At 39.1% G+C, this 16,226-nt stretch overlaps 1 protein-coding gene across 8 annotated transcripts in view; it reads left to right on the top strand.

Annotated features, from left to right (window-relative positions):
• Positions 1 to 16,226, top strand: part of abca3b (ATP-binding cassette, sub-family A (ABC1), member 3b) — a 35,276-nt gene that overhangs the window by 9,428 nt on the left and 9,622 nt on the right. For all 8 annotated transcript variants that reach the window (XR_013630041.1, XM_078797391.1, XM_078797390.1 and 5 more), the window contains exons 6-29: positions 2,253 to 2,512; positions 2,601 to 2,717; positions 4,332 to 4,452; positions 4,537 to 4,710; positions 4,774 to 4,955; positions 6,217 to 6,493; positions 6,578 to 6,732; positions 6,801 to 6,956; positions 7,032 to 7,242; positions 7,384 to 7,534; positions 7,612 to 7,710; positions 9,077 to 9,275; positions 10,277 to 10,583; positions 10,665 to 10,938; positions 11,019 to 11,223; positions 11,294 to 11,513; positions 11,577 to 11,735; positions 11,826 to 11,998; positions 12,063 to 12,197; positions 13,018 to 13,212; positions 14,217 to 14,404; positions 14,478 to 14,648; positions 14,715 to 14,911; positions 14,986 to 15,059. Coding sequence is in view for 7 of the 8 variants with exons in the window: in XM_078797391.1 (XP_078653517.1) it covers positions 2,253 to 2,512; positions 2,601 to 2,717; positions 4,332 to 4,452; positions 4,537 to 4,710; positions 4,774 to 4,955; positions 6,217 to 6,493; positions 6,578 to 6,732; positions 6,801 to 6,956; positions 7,032 to 7,242; positions 7,384 to 7,534; positions 7,612 to 7,710; positions 9,077 to 9,275; positions 10,277 to 10,583; positions 10,665 to 10,938; positions 11,019 to 11,223; positions 11,294 to 11,513; positions 11,577 to 11,735; positions 11,826 to 11,998; positions 12,063 to 12,197; positions 13,018 to 13,212; positions 14,217 to 14,404; positions 14,478 to 14,648; positions 14,715 to 14,911; positions 14,986 to 15,059 (4,400 nt within the window). In the remaining variant the exon portion in view is untranslated. The remainder of the gene's footprint in view (positions 1 to 2,252; positions 2,513 to 2,600; positions 2,718 to 4,331; positions 4,453 to 4,536; positions 4,711 to 4,773; positions 4,956 to 6,216; positions 6,494 to 6,577; positions 6,733 to 6,800; positions 6,957 to 7,031; positions 7,243 to 7,383; positions 7,535 to 7,611; positions 7,711 to 9,076; positions 9,276 to 10,276; positions 10,584 to 10,664; positions 10,939 to 11,018; positions 11,224 to 11,293; positions 11,514 to 11,576; positions 11,736 to 11,825; positions 11,999 to 12,062; positions 12,198 to 13,017; positions 13,213 to 14,216; positions 14,405 to 14,477; positions 14,649 to 14,714; positions 14,912 to 14,985; positions 15,060 to 16,226) is intronic.

Here is a 16,226-nt window from a genome sequence, read left to right as displayed (position 1 = left end):
CATCTTTACCATCCTCATCCTCATCTCCATCACCATAACATCACCTACCGGCTGAGGAACAGGCATCCAAATTCATTCATTCATTCATTCATTTTCTACCGCTTATCCTCACGAGGGTCGCGGGGGGTGTTGGAGCCTATCCCAGCTGTCTTGGGGCGAGTGGCGGGGTACACGCCGCACTGGTCGCCAGCCAATCACAGGGCACATATAGACAAACAACCATTCACACTCACATTCATACCTATGGACAATTTGGAGTCGCCAATTAACCTAGCATGTTTTTGGAATGTGGGAGGAAACCGGAGTACCCGGAGAAAACCCACGCATGCACAGGGAGAACATGCAAACTCCACACAGAGATGGCCGAGGGTGGAATTGAACCCTGGTCTCCTAGCTGTGAGGTCTGTGTGCTAACCACTCGACTGCTGTGCAGCCTGGCATCCAAATTATTATCACAAGAACATCACTGAAGAATAAATAACCATAATAATAATAAATTGTATGTATCAATTTTCCTTTTCTTTCTCCTCATTGTCATTCTCAATAATGAGTGAATTTCCAAAATGCATATGCACTTGATGGCTGATAGTTTTGGGGTGGTGTGGGATCCCAGCCTTAGGGCGTCGTTCCCACTCGTAGCCCACAATGTCCGTCTTTATTTCTACGAGGATGGAAGGAAGGCACTTATTCTCTGTATGAGAGGCCATGTTTCCATGGAAACTGTGATCTTGGCCTGACCAGTGGTGTTGGGGTTTTGGTGCTGTGTTGCATCTGTGAGATCTAAGACGGCAATTCCACGTTTGGAGCATTAAAAGAAAGATAAGTTGAAATGTGATGACTATGTTGTGACCACATTGTTTATGTTGGTGTCCAGCTAATGGGGGGGGGGGGGAGTTTATTCCTGGGCACTGTGTGGAAAAACTAAAGTGCCGGCTGTTTACAAATTCGGGCATTTCTGCAACCCGAGGTCTTGCAAGGAGAAAGCTCCTCAAAAGATGCTATTGTTCCTTGTTGCCGTAGTTTCTCCTCCGGCCGGAGGCTTTGTAAGAAACAAGACTCTCTGTTCCTATCCACCGTTAACGCACCAGGCTGCTTTTGCAAACATGACACCATTATTTAGCACCTGTTTTCATTCATAGACAGAAACAGGCACACATACAGCAAGTGGAATTGCCACCTTTACAGACATAACAGATACCACTTTGGAACGCAGTGATACTAAATACATCCATTCATTTTCTACCGCGGGGGTGCTGGAGCCTATCCCAGCTGTCTTCTGGCGAGAGGCAAGGTACACCCTGGACTGGTGGCCAGCCAATCCCAACATTTGCGACTACTACAGTAAAGTCTCGTTATATCGATATCGGTTATAACGAATTACTGCTTATTACGATACTATTTTCATTTCTGTCCTGTTTTTCTTTAGAAAATACAGCATTGCCTTGGTTAACATCATTCATCTCTTCCAGAAGATCTGACTCAAACCAAAACAGACTCTAACCAAAGCAAATTTTCCCATTTAAGATCATGTAAATCTAGTTCATCGGTTACAGACATTCATTCATTCATTTTTGACCGCTTATCCTCACGAGGGTCGCGGGGGTGCTAGAGCCTATCCCAGCTGTCTTCTTCAGGCGAGAGACGGGGTACACCCTGGACTGGTCGCCAGCCAATCACAGGCACATATAGACAAACAACCATTCACACTCACATTCATACCTATGGACAATTTGGAGTCGCCAATTAACCTAGCATGTTTTTGGAATGTGGGAGGAAACCGGAGTACCCGGAAAAAACCCACACATAGGAAGAACATGCAAACTCCACACAGAGATGGCCAAGTGTGGAATTGAACTCGGGTCTTCTAGCTGTGAGGCCAGATATTAAGCCAGATATTAAATACAGCTTAGGCTAAACAAATATAAGGCATTCAGAAGACGCATTCAAAGACATTGTGATAATATGTAGTATTCTACATTGGTCACTAGGTGTCAGTAATGTTCCTGTAATGTTGGCTGAGACACACAAGCACCAGACAGGAGCGACAGGCACAACAACTCCCTAACACGGACTACAGTTGCAGCCGTAACCCACGCAACCCTCAACATCCCTTCCTGTCCAGTACCAAAATATGCCATTTAAAAATATGGAATTCTACCTTTATCAACAATTAATAACGATAGGGAAGTAAAGTGTCTTGTTATCTTTATTATGATTTTTTTCAGCTCATACCGCCTCTCTTCCCCTTGCAGGGTATTTTCGAGAGGGGTTCCTGGCGGTGCAGCACGCCGTGGATAAAGCCATCATGCGCTCGTACAACAGAAGCGCCGCCGCCACCCTGCTGGGACAGACCCGAGTGGTCCTGTCCCGGTTCCCTTACCCTGCCTTCATATACGACGTCTTCATCCTGGCCATTCAGAACCAGCTGCCCCTCTTGTTGGTGCTCAGCTTCACCTACACGTCCCTCAACATCGTGCGAGCCGTGGTGCAGGAGAAGGAGAGGAAGCTGAAGGTGTGTGTTTGTGTGTGTGTGTGTGTTTGTGTTGTCAGTGTTTGTGGGATATAAAAGCTGTTTAACTTTGTTGTGTTGCGTCTCTCAGGAGTACATGAGGATGATGGGACTCAGCAACTGGCTCCACTGGACTGCTTGGTTCCTCATGTTCTTCCTCTTCCTCTCCATCTCCGTCTTTTTTGTCACTTTGCTACTTTGCATCAAGGTGAGTTTGGATGGTAGGATTGCTGATATCATCACTTAAAAGCACCATATTTCAACAATGTTGTTTTTTATTGTTTTTGCCATTTCTGCTGCTGCTGCTGTTATTTTTTTAATTCTTGTAATTACGACTTCATTCCCATAATATTTTGTATATATACATATATATAATATATAATATAGGACAGCAATTATAATATATAATATATATTTATTTATTCACAAAACATGATAACTTTGTCCCCAGGCTTATTTGTTTCTCATAATATTATTGACTTAAATAAATGTTAATATTTCAGTTTTATGCTACAAAACCGTGTTATTTTCTTCAGTCATAAAGTCATATTATGGGAATAAAGTCAAAATATTATGACATTAATCCCATAATATTTTGACTTTATTCCCATAATATGACTTTTCCCCTACTTTTTATTTAATGAAACATATTTTAACTATATGTTTCTCATAATATTATTGACTTAAATAAATGTTAATATTTCAGTTTTATGCTACAAAACCCATGTTATTTTTCTTCATAATATTACAAGTTTATTCTCATAAAATTGCTATGTTTTTTCTTGTGAGAATATGACATTTGTTTCTCTCAATATTTTGACTTTATTCTTAATTCTTGATTTTTTTCCCATTTCTGCTGTTGTATTTTTTTCAGCTATTTTCTACATCCTTTTTATACACGTTTTTGTCATAATTATGACTTTAATCCCATAATATTTTTACTTTATTCTCATAATATGACTTTTCCCCGACTTTTTATTTAATGAAACATATTTTAACTATATGTTATATGTTTCTCATAATATTATTGACTTAAATAAATGTTAATATTTCAGTTTTATGCTACAAAACCCATGTTATTTTTCTTCATAATATTACAAGTTTATTCTCATAAAATTGCTATGTTTTTTCTTGTGAGAATATGACTTTTGTTTCTCTCAATATTTTGACTTTTTTCTTAATTCTTGATTTTTTTCTCAATTTCTGCTGTTGTATTTTTTTCAGCTCTATTCTACTTCCTTTTTATACACTTTCTTGTCATAATTATGACTTTAATCCCATAATATTTTGACTTTATTTCCATAATATGACTTTTCCCCCACTTTTTATTTAATGAAACATATTTTAACTATATGTTATATGTTTCTCATAATATTGTTGCCTTAAATAAATGTTAATATTTCAGTTTTATGCTACAAAACCCATGTTATTTTTCTTCATAATATTACAAGTTTATTCTCATAAAATTGTTATGTTTTTTCTTGTGAGAATATGACTTTTGTTTCTCTCAATATTTTGACTTTATTCTTAATTCTTGATTTTTTTTCCATTTCTGCTGTTGTATTTTTTTTCAGCTCTTTTCTACTTCCTTTTTATACACTTTCTTATCATAATTCTGACTTTAATCCCATAATATGACTTTTCCCCCACTTTTTATTTCATGAAACATATTTTAACTATATGCTACTGAAATGGAATGATTTTTCCTTATAATATTCCCTTTTTATTGTAATCAAAGATTGTAGGTAGCCATATTCCCGTAACATCATCATAATAGACGACCTTCTCGCAGTGATGTGACGTTAACCTTTTATTATTGCAGGTGAGCCCAAACGGAGCGGTGCTAAGCTACAGCGACCCCACGCTGGTCTTTGTCTTTCTTCTCGTCTTCACTGTGGCCACCATCAACTTCAGCTTCATGATCAGTGCCTTCTTTTCACGAGGTAGCTACCTCGATATTTTTCAGTATGGAGCCAGTCATCCCTTCCAGTGTCCCTTTTTCATGTTTTTTTCTGTTTGAATTCCAGCCAACGTGGCTGCGGCAGCGGGGGGGTTCACCTATTTCATGAGCTACCTGCCTTATTTGTTCCTGTGGCCTCGCTACGACCTACTCAGCCACGCCCAGAAAGTGTCGGCCTGCCTTATCTCCAACGTGGCCATGGCTATGGGAGCCCAGCTCATAGGGATGTTTGAAGGCAAAGGTATGTGTGGTCAAGCTGTGGTACGTACAGTGTGTGCATAGTCACATGACTTCTCCCTTGCAGGCACGGGCATTCAGTGGTCGAACATGTTTGATTCTGTGACGGTGGACGATGACTTCTCGCTGGCCCAGGTGATGGGTTTGCTGCTCTTTGACGCTGTACTCTACGGCATGGTGGCCTGGTACGTGGAGGCCGTATTTCCTGGAGAGTACGGCGTGCCTCTGCCATCGTACTTCTTTATACTGGTATGCTTCAAAACATCAAAATGTACACTTATTGCTGGGACGGCCCTCATATGCTGATGTTGTGATGATGTGTAGTATTCTGCACTAATGTGAATTGGTGAGACACACAAGCACCAGACTTAATCGCAACAGGAACAACAAGCCTTTATAGCAGATTTGAATGATTTCACAACAGGCGGGTACTGTTGGGGCCGTAACCCACGCCAAACTAAAAGCCAATTCTGAACCCCAGACCTCACTTCCTGTCAGCCCCGCCCACAACAGATTTATATCAACACAAGGACAAGTCTTATATTTAGTTTTTTTTATTTTTATTTAGGACATGGTAAGGAAGTTTTCCATCTTATTTTCTCTTCTTATGTCAACTATATTGGCTAATAGGAGTATAAAAGTAATTATAGGGGTGTTATTTAATGTCCAGAGGGCTCTAATCATCTTAAGTAAGCCCCTCTACCTGCCCACACACACACACACACGCAGAACTTTAAATTATTATTATTTATTCTAAATTATTTGAATTATTTGTACAAATTACAGTTTACGCTGCACATTGTTCATATTTGATGTCATCTATTTATTCTCCACATTATTATTTATTCATTCATTCATTTTCTACCGGGTCGCGGGGGTGCTGGAGCCTATCCCAGCTGTGTTTGGGCGGGAGGCGGGGTACACCCTGGACTGGTGGCCAGCCAATCACAGGGCACATATAGACAAACAACCATTCACACTCACATTCATACCTATGGACAATTTGGAGTCGCTAATTAACCTAGCATGTTTTTGGAATGTGGGAGGAAACCGGAGTACCCGGAGAAAATCCACAGGAGAACATGCAAACTCCACACACAGATGGCTAAGGGTGGAATCGAACTTGGGTCTCCTAGCTGCGAGTTCTGCGTGCTAACCACTCGACCGTCGTGCTGCGTGCGTGAACCAAATAACGGCCCGTAAATGGATACAATTTAAACGTACCCTTTCAATAGATGTTGTGGAAAAAGAGAGTTTTATTATGTGACATGACGCCTGGATGCTTAGTGGACCAGACTGAAAGTCAAATAAATGTTCATCAAATCATGATTTCCCAGAGCTCCGCTAGCTGGGAATGGAAGGAGACCGGGAGTAAGAAGTAATATTGTCATATCCTGATGTCTTGCTTCTTATATAATGATTTTTCTGGGTGAAAGTTAATGGCTTTTCTTCCGCCATTTGATCCCAATGCCAGCTTCTTAGTCTTCTTCACATCTCTTTATATTTGCAGCCGTCCTACTGGTGCAGCAGCCCTCGCATGGCGCTCCTGCAGGAGAAGGAGGAGGAGGAGGATGCAGAAAAGGCCCTGAAGGGGGAATTTATAGAGGAGGAGCCCAGCGGGGTCATCTCCGGGGTCAAGATTAAACACCTTGCCAAGGAGTTCCGAGTCGGCAACAAAACCCGCAAAGCTGTGCGGGATCTGACGCTGAACATGTTTGAGGGGCAGATCACGGTGCTGTTGGGACACAACGGCGCCGGGAAGACCACCACGCTGTCCATGCTGACAGGTGTTTTTGGAGCGTCGGTGTCCAGGGTTTGATTTACTTATTTTAGTCAGGTAACCCTGAACTCCGCCTTTTTTGTCTTCTCAGGCTTGTTTCCGCCCACAAGTGGGAGGGCCTACATCAACGGTTACGACATCTGTCAGGACATGGCTCTGATCCGACGCAGCCTCGGACTCTGTCCCCAGCACGACGTCCTGTTCGATAACCTGACCGTGAGAGAGCACCTGCTCTTCTACGCGCAGGTACTCGATGCTACGCCACGTAATGTCGTCATGGAGGGTGTAAATGTTCTTACGTTGCTTCCACTCAGCTGAAAGGCTTCTCCAAGGAGAAGATTCCAGAAGAAGTGGACAGGATCATCTGTATCCTTCACCTTGAAGACAAGCGGAACGCTCGATCTAAGACTCTGTCGGGTGGCATGAAGAGAAAACTCTCCATCGGCATCGCCCTCATTGGAGACTCCAAGGCGAGAACCTTCATCATTACACCTTCATCCCCTTGTATCCACGCGTCATCCTTCTTCTCCTCGTATTTAATGCAGGTGGTGATGTTAGACGAGCCTACATCAGGCATGGACCCGTCGGCACGCCGCGCCACCTGGGATCTTCTCCAGGGCGAGAAAAGCAGCCGCACCATCCTGCTCACCACGCACTTCATGGACGAAGCCGACCTGCTCGGAGACCGCATCGCCATCATGGCTGGAGGAGAGCTGCAGTGCTGCGGCTCGCCGCTTTTCCTCAAGAACAAATACGGTGAGCGATGGAGATGTGACCTAAATCAAGTCTGAATATAAAAATAATGTTGTGATGTTAAAATGGCTTCCTACACGTCCAGGCGTCATGTCACATGACACAACAGGATAATGGATGATAAAGTGTTTCTTTGCTCACCAGGTGCCGGCTACCACATGGTGATCGTCAAGGAGGCCATGTGTAACGTGTCGGAGATCACGCGCCTCGTTCACCTCTACGTTCCCAACGCCACCATGGAGAGCAGCGCAGGCGCCGAGCTGTCCTACATCCTCCCGAAAGAAAGCACCAGCAGGTTTGTGGCGTGGATACGATGTCGGCAGACAAGATGGTCACGATAATGATAATCCAAGCTGATGGACCTCCTGGCAGGTTTGAGCTTCTGTTTGCTGAGCTGGAGATGAACAGAGAGGAGCTGGGCATCGCCAGCTACGGAGCGTCAGTCACCACCATGGAGGAGGTGTTTCTCAGGTGAACAGCTCTCATGTCATGTGTTCAGCCCATGGCTGACCAAATGTTTCATACAAATATGTAAACTTTTTTCTCCAATAATATGTTTTTTTTCTCATAATAGTATGACCCATAATATTAGAACTTTTTCCTCAACCAAATTTTCAAAATATGACCACTTTATTTAGTTTGTCATAATATTATCACTTTAAAAACAAATGTATTTAATATTTAATATTTAATATTTAATATTTAATATTTAATATTTAATATTTAATATTTAATATTTAATATTTAATATTTAATATTTAATATTTAATATTTAATATTTAATATTTAATATTTAATATTTAATATTTAATATTTAATATTTAATATTTAATATTTAATATTTAATATTTAATATTTAATATTTAATATTTAATATTTAGTGTTTAATATTTAATATTTAATATTTAATATTTAGTGTTTAATATTTAATATTTAATATTTAATTTATTTTAATATTTAATTTATTTTAATATTTAATATTCTAATTATTAATATTCTAATTATTTTCCTTATAATATTATACGTTTTTTTTCTTTTTCTTTCAAAACCACTTCCACTTTCTTCTTGTAACTTTTGTTCTTGGAATAATTTGACTTTATTGTCATAATATTATAATATTGTCATAATATGAAAATGAAAATGAAAATATTTTAATACTTTAAGTTTTAACTTCCACAACCTGAATTAAAACATTTGCAACTTAAATTGATTTTGTTTGTGTTTCATATAAAAAAATGCCTTTTTCCCTTATAATATTACCATATTCATAATAATTCATAATTACCATATTCATAATATTACCCTATTCCAGTATTTTTTGTAAATATTTTGACTTTATTCCTTTTTCCATGTTTTGCTGTTGTGTGTTATTTTCTTGCCCCTGGGCCTTACTTTGGACCACCCCTGGTCCAGCCTATTGAAAGAGTGAAAGGACATCCATTCCCAGTTCCCCATTATGCGACATTTTACTCCCCGCCGCTTGCCGTGCATTGAATACCGCTTCCCATCAGTGTCTGCGGGTATCTATGGCAACAAGCTTGGATGCAGCCCGCTAAGCACACATGCGGCTTCATGCCAGCGTAATTGCTGCTGCTGAGAGTGTTTACACTCACTGGCCTTATTATCTGCAAGTCCAGCTGAGAAAGCATCGGTGCGGCCAAATATGACGCTGAGATAGTAAGATGTTGTTTTGCTCCACTGGTGAAGATTGTTCAGCTTTATTATTTATTACACTCTGGGGGTCCCTCGACCCCCAAAATGTTTGCTTGATGACATCGATACAGTAGTACTTGTCATTCAGATGAAAAGCTGATGTGTTGCATGTGCTTGTGTTCAGAGTGGGAAAACTGGTGGATTCCAGTTTGGACATCCAGGCGATCCAACTGCCCGCCCTGCAGTACCAACACGAGCGGCGCTCGCACGACTGGTCCACGGACGACGCCAGCAGCATCAGCGGCATGACCGACGTCACCGACTTCACTGACAGCGGCACTCTCATCTCCGAGGACTGCTCCAACATCAAACTCAACACCGGGGTGAGATGAGAAGCGTTCAGGGTGGGGGCGTCCACCGTGGGGCCCGTGGCAGAAATGAAATTCAACCAAAAGAATTTGCAAGATTTTTGCACTTTTTACCAAATGGAAAAATAAAATGACATTAAAAAAACCAACCAATGCAGGCTGGGAAGACAAAAAGCTGAAAATTTGAGTCTAATAAATAAATAGTCCAATAAGTAAAAACACAAAGTTTTGTCCTAAAATGTATTTTTACAAAAAATCTATGAAAAAAAATTCAGAAAAATATTTTTTAAGTATTTTTTTTTACAAAATATTATTATTTAAACCACACATATTTTTTCCCAAATAAATAAATATTTACATATTCTTTTATTAAATAGTCCAATAAATAAAACCACAAAGTTTTGTCCTAAAATGTATTTTTACAAAAAATCTATGAAAAAAAATCAGAAAAATATTTTTTAAGTATTTTTTTTTACAAAATATTATTATTTAAACCACAATTTTTTTTCCCATATAAAAAATATTTAAATATTATTTTATTATTATATATTTATTTATATATATTATATATATATTCTTATATATTCTTCTTTATTATATATTATTTTCCTATATATTCTATTGTTTATTATTTTATTAAATAAAAACAAAGTTTTGTCCTGAAATGTATTTTTTACAAAACAATTTATGAAAATAAATTTAGAAAAAGTAAGTATTTTTTTTAACAAATATTATTATTTAAACCACAAATAAATACTCTTTTTTTAAATACAAGATTTTTTAAACAAAAAAATAAGATTAATATTGCATGTTTAACAGACAAAAATAATTGTACCCCATAATTGAAATATTTTTTCAATTAAAGGTTTATAAAGGTTTTTTCATTCCAAATTACAACAAGTATGATTTTTTTTATTAAACAAAAAACTTTTTAAACAGAATTTTTAAAATGGCAACATTTTCACCATATAATAAAAATATGTAAAAAGATGATTCCACGTTCTTCTCCCCATCAGGTCAGACTTTACATGCAGCAGTTTTACGCCATGTTCCTGAAGAGGGCGCTGTACAGCTGGAGGAACTGGAAGGTGATGGTGGCCCAGTTTCTCATTCCTTTGGTGTTCACTGTGGTGGCGTTAGTCGTGGCGCGCACCTTTCCCAATCACAAGAACGCCCCTCAGCTGGGCCTGGAGCTCGCTCGTTACGGCCCCACGCGGGTCCCCGTGGCGTTGCAAGCGGATGCCGGCCCCCTGGCCTCCCACATGGCCACCGCGTACAATTGGCAGATCCTCGATCAGCTGGGCCAGCTTATTAACGTCACAGGTTGGTGAGGAAAGGAACCTATCTTAGCTCCATCGGGTTTTGCTGGCTGTTTAGGCCCCTCCTCTTCCTCCTTTTTTTCAGACTTTACAGATTATATCCTCACCCAAGCCGAAGAAGAGGGCGGCAGCTTTAACGAGCGCTGCGTGGTGGGCGCCGCTTTCCGTGGCAGCAGCAGCCACTTTGCGGAGGCGACGGGCTACTTCAACAACGAGGGCTACCATACGCCCGCCACGGCTCTCATGATGGTGGACAACGCTCTCTTTAAGCTCCTCGCAGGGCCCAACGCTTCCATCCACGCGGCAAACTACCCAATGCCGCGTAACCTGTCGGAGGTGGCTCAGGGCCAGCTTACAGAGTCCGTAGAGGCCACACCCCCCTACACGCTAACCTCTGAGAAGATCACGTATATTATTTGTCTCTTCTTGTTTTGCGTAGAGGAAAAACGGGCTTCATCATCGCCATCAATCTGATGTACGGGATGGCGTCCTTGTCCAGCACCTTCGCACTCCTGCTGGTCACCGAGTCGGCCGTCAAATCCAAGCACGTTCAGAAGGTCAGCGGCGTCTACCTGTCCAACTTCTGGTTCTCGGCGCTGCTGTGGGATCTGGTCAACTTCCTGTTGCCGTGCCTCCTCATGCTGGTGAGAATTCCATGGAATTCCCGTGCGGCTCTCTTCCGTCGTGTGTTGCTACTATGTCTTCCTCTCTCAGGTGGTCTTCCAGGCTTTCAGTGTGGACGCCTTCGTCAAGGACAAGCGGCTGGTGGACGTCCTGCTGCTGCTGCTGTTGTACGGTTGGGCCGTGGTGCCTCTCATGTACCTGCTCAGCTTCCTCTTCTCATCCGCCGCCACCGCCTACACACGTTTAACCATCTTCAACATGATCTCCGGCACCGCAACCTTCTTGGCCGTCACCATCATGACCATACCGGGTAAGTAGGACGGCAAACGCACCTCCGAACGGTTATTTACTCTTCTTTTTCTTCCTTATTTAGAGTTAAACCTGAAGAACTTGTCCCGCCTCCTGGATAAGGTCTTCCTGATCTTCCCCAACTATTGTTTGGGAATGTCTTTCTCCCAGTTCTACCAGAACTACGAATTCATGTCGTTTTGCACCACCAGCCCCATCACACAGTCGATCTGCAAGTACTTAAGTAAGCTAAAACATATAAAATATATAAATGGATGCTATTTGGTGCTTGAATATGACGTCTTATATTCCGAGTCCACACATGTCGTCGTAGATATCACGTACCAAAGCAACTACTTCTCCATGTCGGAGCCCGGCGTGGGACGCTTCCTGGTGGCGTTCTCCGTGCAAGGGACCGTTTACATCCTTTTACTGTTCGTCATCGAGCTGCAGTGTGTCCGCACCCTGCGGCGGTTCCTGTCCTCGTTGTGCAGGAGACAAAAACGGGTAGGGATCGGGTCAGTTTTCATGGTGCTTGAAAGTCAAGTCGGTAACGTTACGCGTGCTTTAGTTGCTTTTTCTCGGCGATGCGGCGTTGCTGCCAGAGGACAGAGACGTAGCGGACGAGAGGAAGAGGGTTCTGGAGTGCCAGCCCATGGTGGAGTCCATGGTTGGGAGTCCTCTCATCCTGCAGGAGCTCAGCAAGGTGTGTGGATTCTCTTGCATTTGGTCTTAGTTGACTGTAGAAATAGAAATAAATAATATATAATAAAGACATTTTCTTTTTTTTATAAATGTATTTATTAATAAATAAATAAATAAATAAATGTATTTAATTTATTTAAAAATTATTTAAACATTTATTTATTTAAAAATAAAAAATAAATAAATAGCATGGAAAATAAATAAATATAAATAAATAAATAAATAGCATGGAAATAGAAATAAATAATATATAATAAAAACATATTTTTTATTTTTATTTATTCATTAGTAAATAAATAAATAAATGTATTCAATTTATTTTAAAATTATTTAAAAATTATTTAAAAATTTATTTATTTAAATATATTTAAAATATATTTATTTAAATATATGTATTTATTTTTTTTAATTATTTAATTAATTGTTTTAATGTATTTAATTAATTATTTATAAATATAGCATGGAATAATAGCATGGAAAATAAATAAATAGCATGGAAATAGAAATAAATAATATATAATAAAGACATTTTTTTTTTATTTATTAATAAATAAATGAATAAATGTATTCAATTTATTTAAAATTATTTTAACATTATTTTAAAATGTATTTATTTAAAAATAAATAAATAAATAAATAGCATGGAAATAGAAAGAAATTATATATAATATCTATTTATTTATTTATTTATTAGTAAATAAATAAATGTATTCAATTTATTTAAAATTATTTTAAAATTATTTAAACATTTATTTATTTAAAAATAAATAAATAAATAAATAAAAATAAATAGCACGACTCCTCCTCCTTGTGGTCTTCAGGTGTACAGCAGCGGCCAGACGCTCCTGGCTGTGGACCGCCTTTCTCTGGCTGTGGGAAAAGGAGAATGTTTCGGGCTGCTGGGTTTTAACGGCGCAGGAAAAACCACCACCTTCAAGATGCTGACCGGCGATGAGAGCGTCACCTCCGGGGACGCCTACATCGATGGCTACAGCATCCTCAGAGACATCAAGAAGGTGGCTACCGTTTTATACGCACATACGCAATCACGTAGATTCTCTCCTATGTGTTTTTAATAGCCTTATCATAACTATAATAACCTATACAATTATTCAGGTCGGTTTCAGGTGAAGATGTTCAAAACATGAACAATAGCATATCCTTCTTGGCATACGATGTATGCTTTTCACTTGCCTATGAACAATAACACTTTTTTTTACACCCAATTATGCTGGACATGTCATTTAGTACAAAAAGTTGTTATTTCAAAATGTAGTCGGTTAAAATACTGTTTTTTTTTTTTTAGAATTTACTTCATAAAACGTTCAGGGTGATAAAGACAGTTTATTTAAAAATTCTGTGATAATAATAATTATAACAATAGTAACAATAATAATTGATAATTCAATAGGTAAAAAGTATGTGAAAATAAAAATTAATTACATAAAAATTTTATGTATAAAATCAGTTTTTAATAAATTGTTACTGAAAACAATTGTTCATAAAAATTCAGTGGAAATAAAAATTGAGGGAGAAATCAAGTGATTTCTGAAACTCTAAATAAAAAAAAAATTACTTGATTATTAAAATAAATAATAATTATTAAGCGGTCATCATCATAAATATTTATTCAAATGTAATTGATTAATTATTAAATAATTAAATTTTTATTTTATTAAATATTTTTTTCTTTTAATTTAAAAGACCATCATATATAAATATATATGAACAACATATATATATATATTATGCACATATTAAATATATTAAATATAAATTATAGTCTCAAATTCTTCATTATTTTATTTTTAAATTATTTGATAATTAAATATAAAAAAATAAAATAAAAAAATATAAAACATGTTGGTGTTAATAATAATAATAATAATAAATAATAATAATAATAATAATAATAATAATATTGATGTTTTTGTCCTACAGAAATTGTATAATTATATATAAGACGTAAGTTCGATAGAATGACAGCCGGACGAGAAAGCTAAGCATGTGTGTCTTGCAGGTGCAGCAACGTATCGGCTACTGTCCTCAGTTTGACGCCGTCCTGGATCACATGACCGGGAGAGAAACTCTGAGCATGTACGCCAGGCTCCGAGGAATACCCGAGAAGTACGTGTCGGGCTGCGTGGAGAACGTCCTTAGGTCGCTGCTGCTGGAACCGCACGCTGACAAGCTGGTGCGCAGCTACAGGTGGGAAACTTGCGGAAACTCTTCACGTGTTAGCACGCTCGCATGCGCCTAAACACCGTGTGCACACACGCAGTGGGGGCAACAAGCGCAAGCTGAGCGCCGGCATGGCTCTCATCGGCGGCCCTCCCGTCATCTTCTTGGATGAGCCGTCCACGGGGATGGACCCCGTGGCCCGGAGGCTGCTATGGGACGCCGTGACGCGCACGAGGGAGTCCGGCAAGGCCATCATCATCACGTCCCACAGGTGAGCCTCAGAGATAGCCTCTCATGCTAAACATGGATGTTGTGACTGAGGGTGCCGCCTCCCCAGCATGGAGGAGTGTGAGGCGCTCTGCACCAGACTGGCCGTGATGGTCAACGGCCAGTTCAAGTGCCTCGGGAGTCCGCAGCACCTCAAGAGCAAGTTTGGCAGCGGCTACACCCTGCTGGCTAAAATCCACACTGAGGCCGACTTGGAGGACGGCGACCTGCAGCTTTTTAAAGACTTCATCCAAAGCACCTTCCCAGGTAACAGACGACACGTCCTCATCTTCATCCTCATCCTCAGCCTCACCCTCTCATACCCTCTCACACCCAAACAGGAAGCCAACTCAAGGATGAACACCAGGGAATGGTTCACTATCATCTTACTGACAGAACGCTTACCTGGGCACAGGTACGCTAAATACCAAACATGCAGATTACATACTATTATTGCATACGAAATACTCATCATATCATATATATTAGAATTATTGACAATAATAATACGTATAATAATGAATAAATTAGCAGATATAATACACTATAATATTACTATTTATTTAGAATAATTATAAAATAACAAACTATAAAAAAATAGATTTCATATAAAGTATCGTGACTTGTGTTATGGTTCCCTCTGGTGGATGATTGTGTGACGTGCAGCCTCACATCTCCGCTCACCTCTTATAAAGTACCCTTGCGTGTGTTAGGGCGCCCTCTGGTGGAAGAATGTATGCCGTGCAGCCTCTCGTCTCCTTTCACGAGGGGCCCAATATGATCCAAATATGCATTGTATATTTCATTGTTTCGGCTTAACCTTGCATTTTTCATATCTGATACACATTTTAACTGTAGAAAAAAGTACAAATATGTATTTAAAATATGTATGTATTAACATATTGACTATAGTGTTGTTTACTCCAACATAGACTGCAATATATAACACTATGGTATATATTATTGTATCCAGTCATCCCTCCTTCATGGCGCTTCATTGCTTCCAGACCCCACTGTGATAGGAGAAAAAGTAGGATTCTTTTTTACAATTGGAATATTTTGGTACTTAGACATAGAAAACCTGCCTACCACCTTCTAAATATGGTTTTAACAATATTAAAGGCCTCTAGACATGAAATAACACCCCTATAGTCACCGTTACACTCATATTAGCCAATATAGTAGACATAATAGGAGAAAATAGACATAGAAAACCTGTTTACCACCTTCTAAATACACTTTTTAACAATATTAGAGCCCTCTAGCCATGAAATAACACCCCTATAGTCACCTTTACACTCCTATTACCCAATGTAGTAGACATAATAAAAGGAAAATAGACATAGAAAACCTGTTTATCATCTTCTAAAGTCACTTTTAACAATATTAGAGCCCTCTAGACATGAAATAGCACCCCTATAGTCACCTTTACACTCCTACTACCCAATGTAGTAGACATAATAAGAGAAAATAGACATAGAAAACCTGTTTATTATCTTCAAAGTTCACTTTTTAACAATATTAGAGCGCTCTAGACATGAAATAACACCCCTATAGTCACATTTACACTCATATTGGTCAA

The sequence above is a fragment of the Doryrhamphus excisus genome, linkage group LG16 (assembly GCF_037039965.1).
Source record: "Doryrhamphus excisus strain RoL-2023G ecotype Guam linkage group LG16, RoL_Dexc_Guam_v1.1, whole genome shotgun sequence".
NCBI lineage: Eukaryota > Metazoa > Chordata > Actinopteri > Syngnathiformes > Syngnathidae > Doryrhamphus > Doryrhamphus excisus.
The sequence above is the reverse complement of the archived record's forward strand: the minus strand, read 5'-3'. Positions and strand labels throughout refer to the sequence as shown.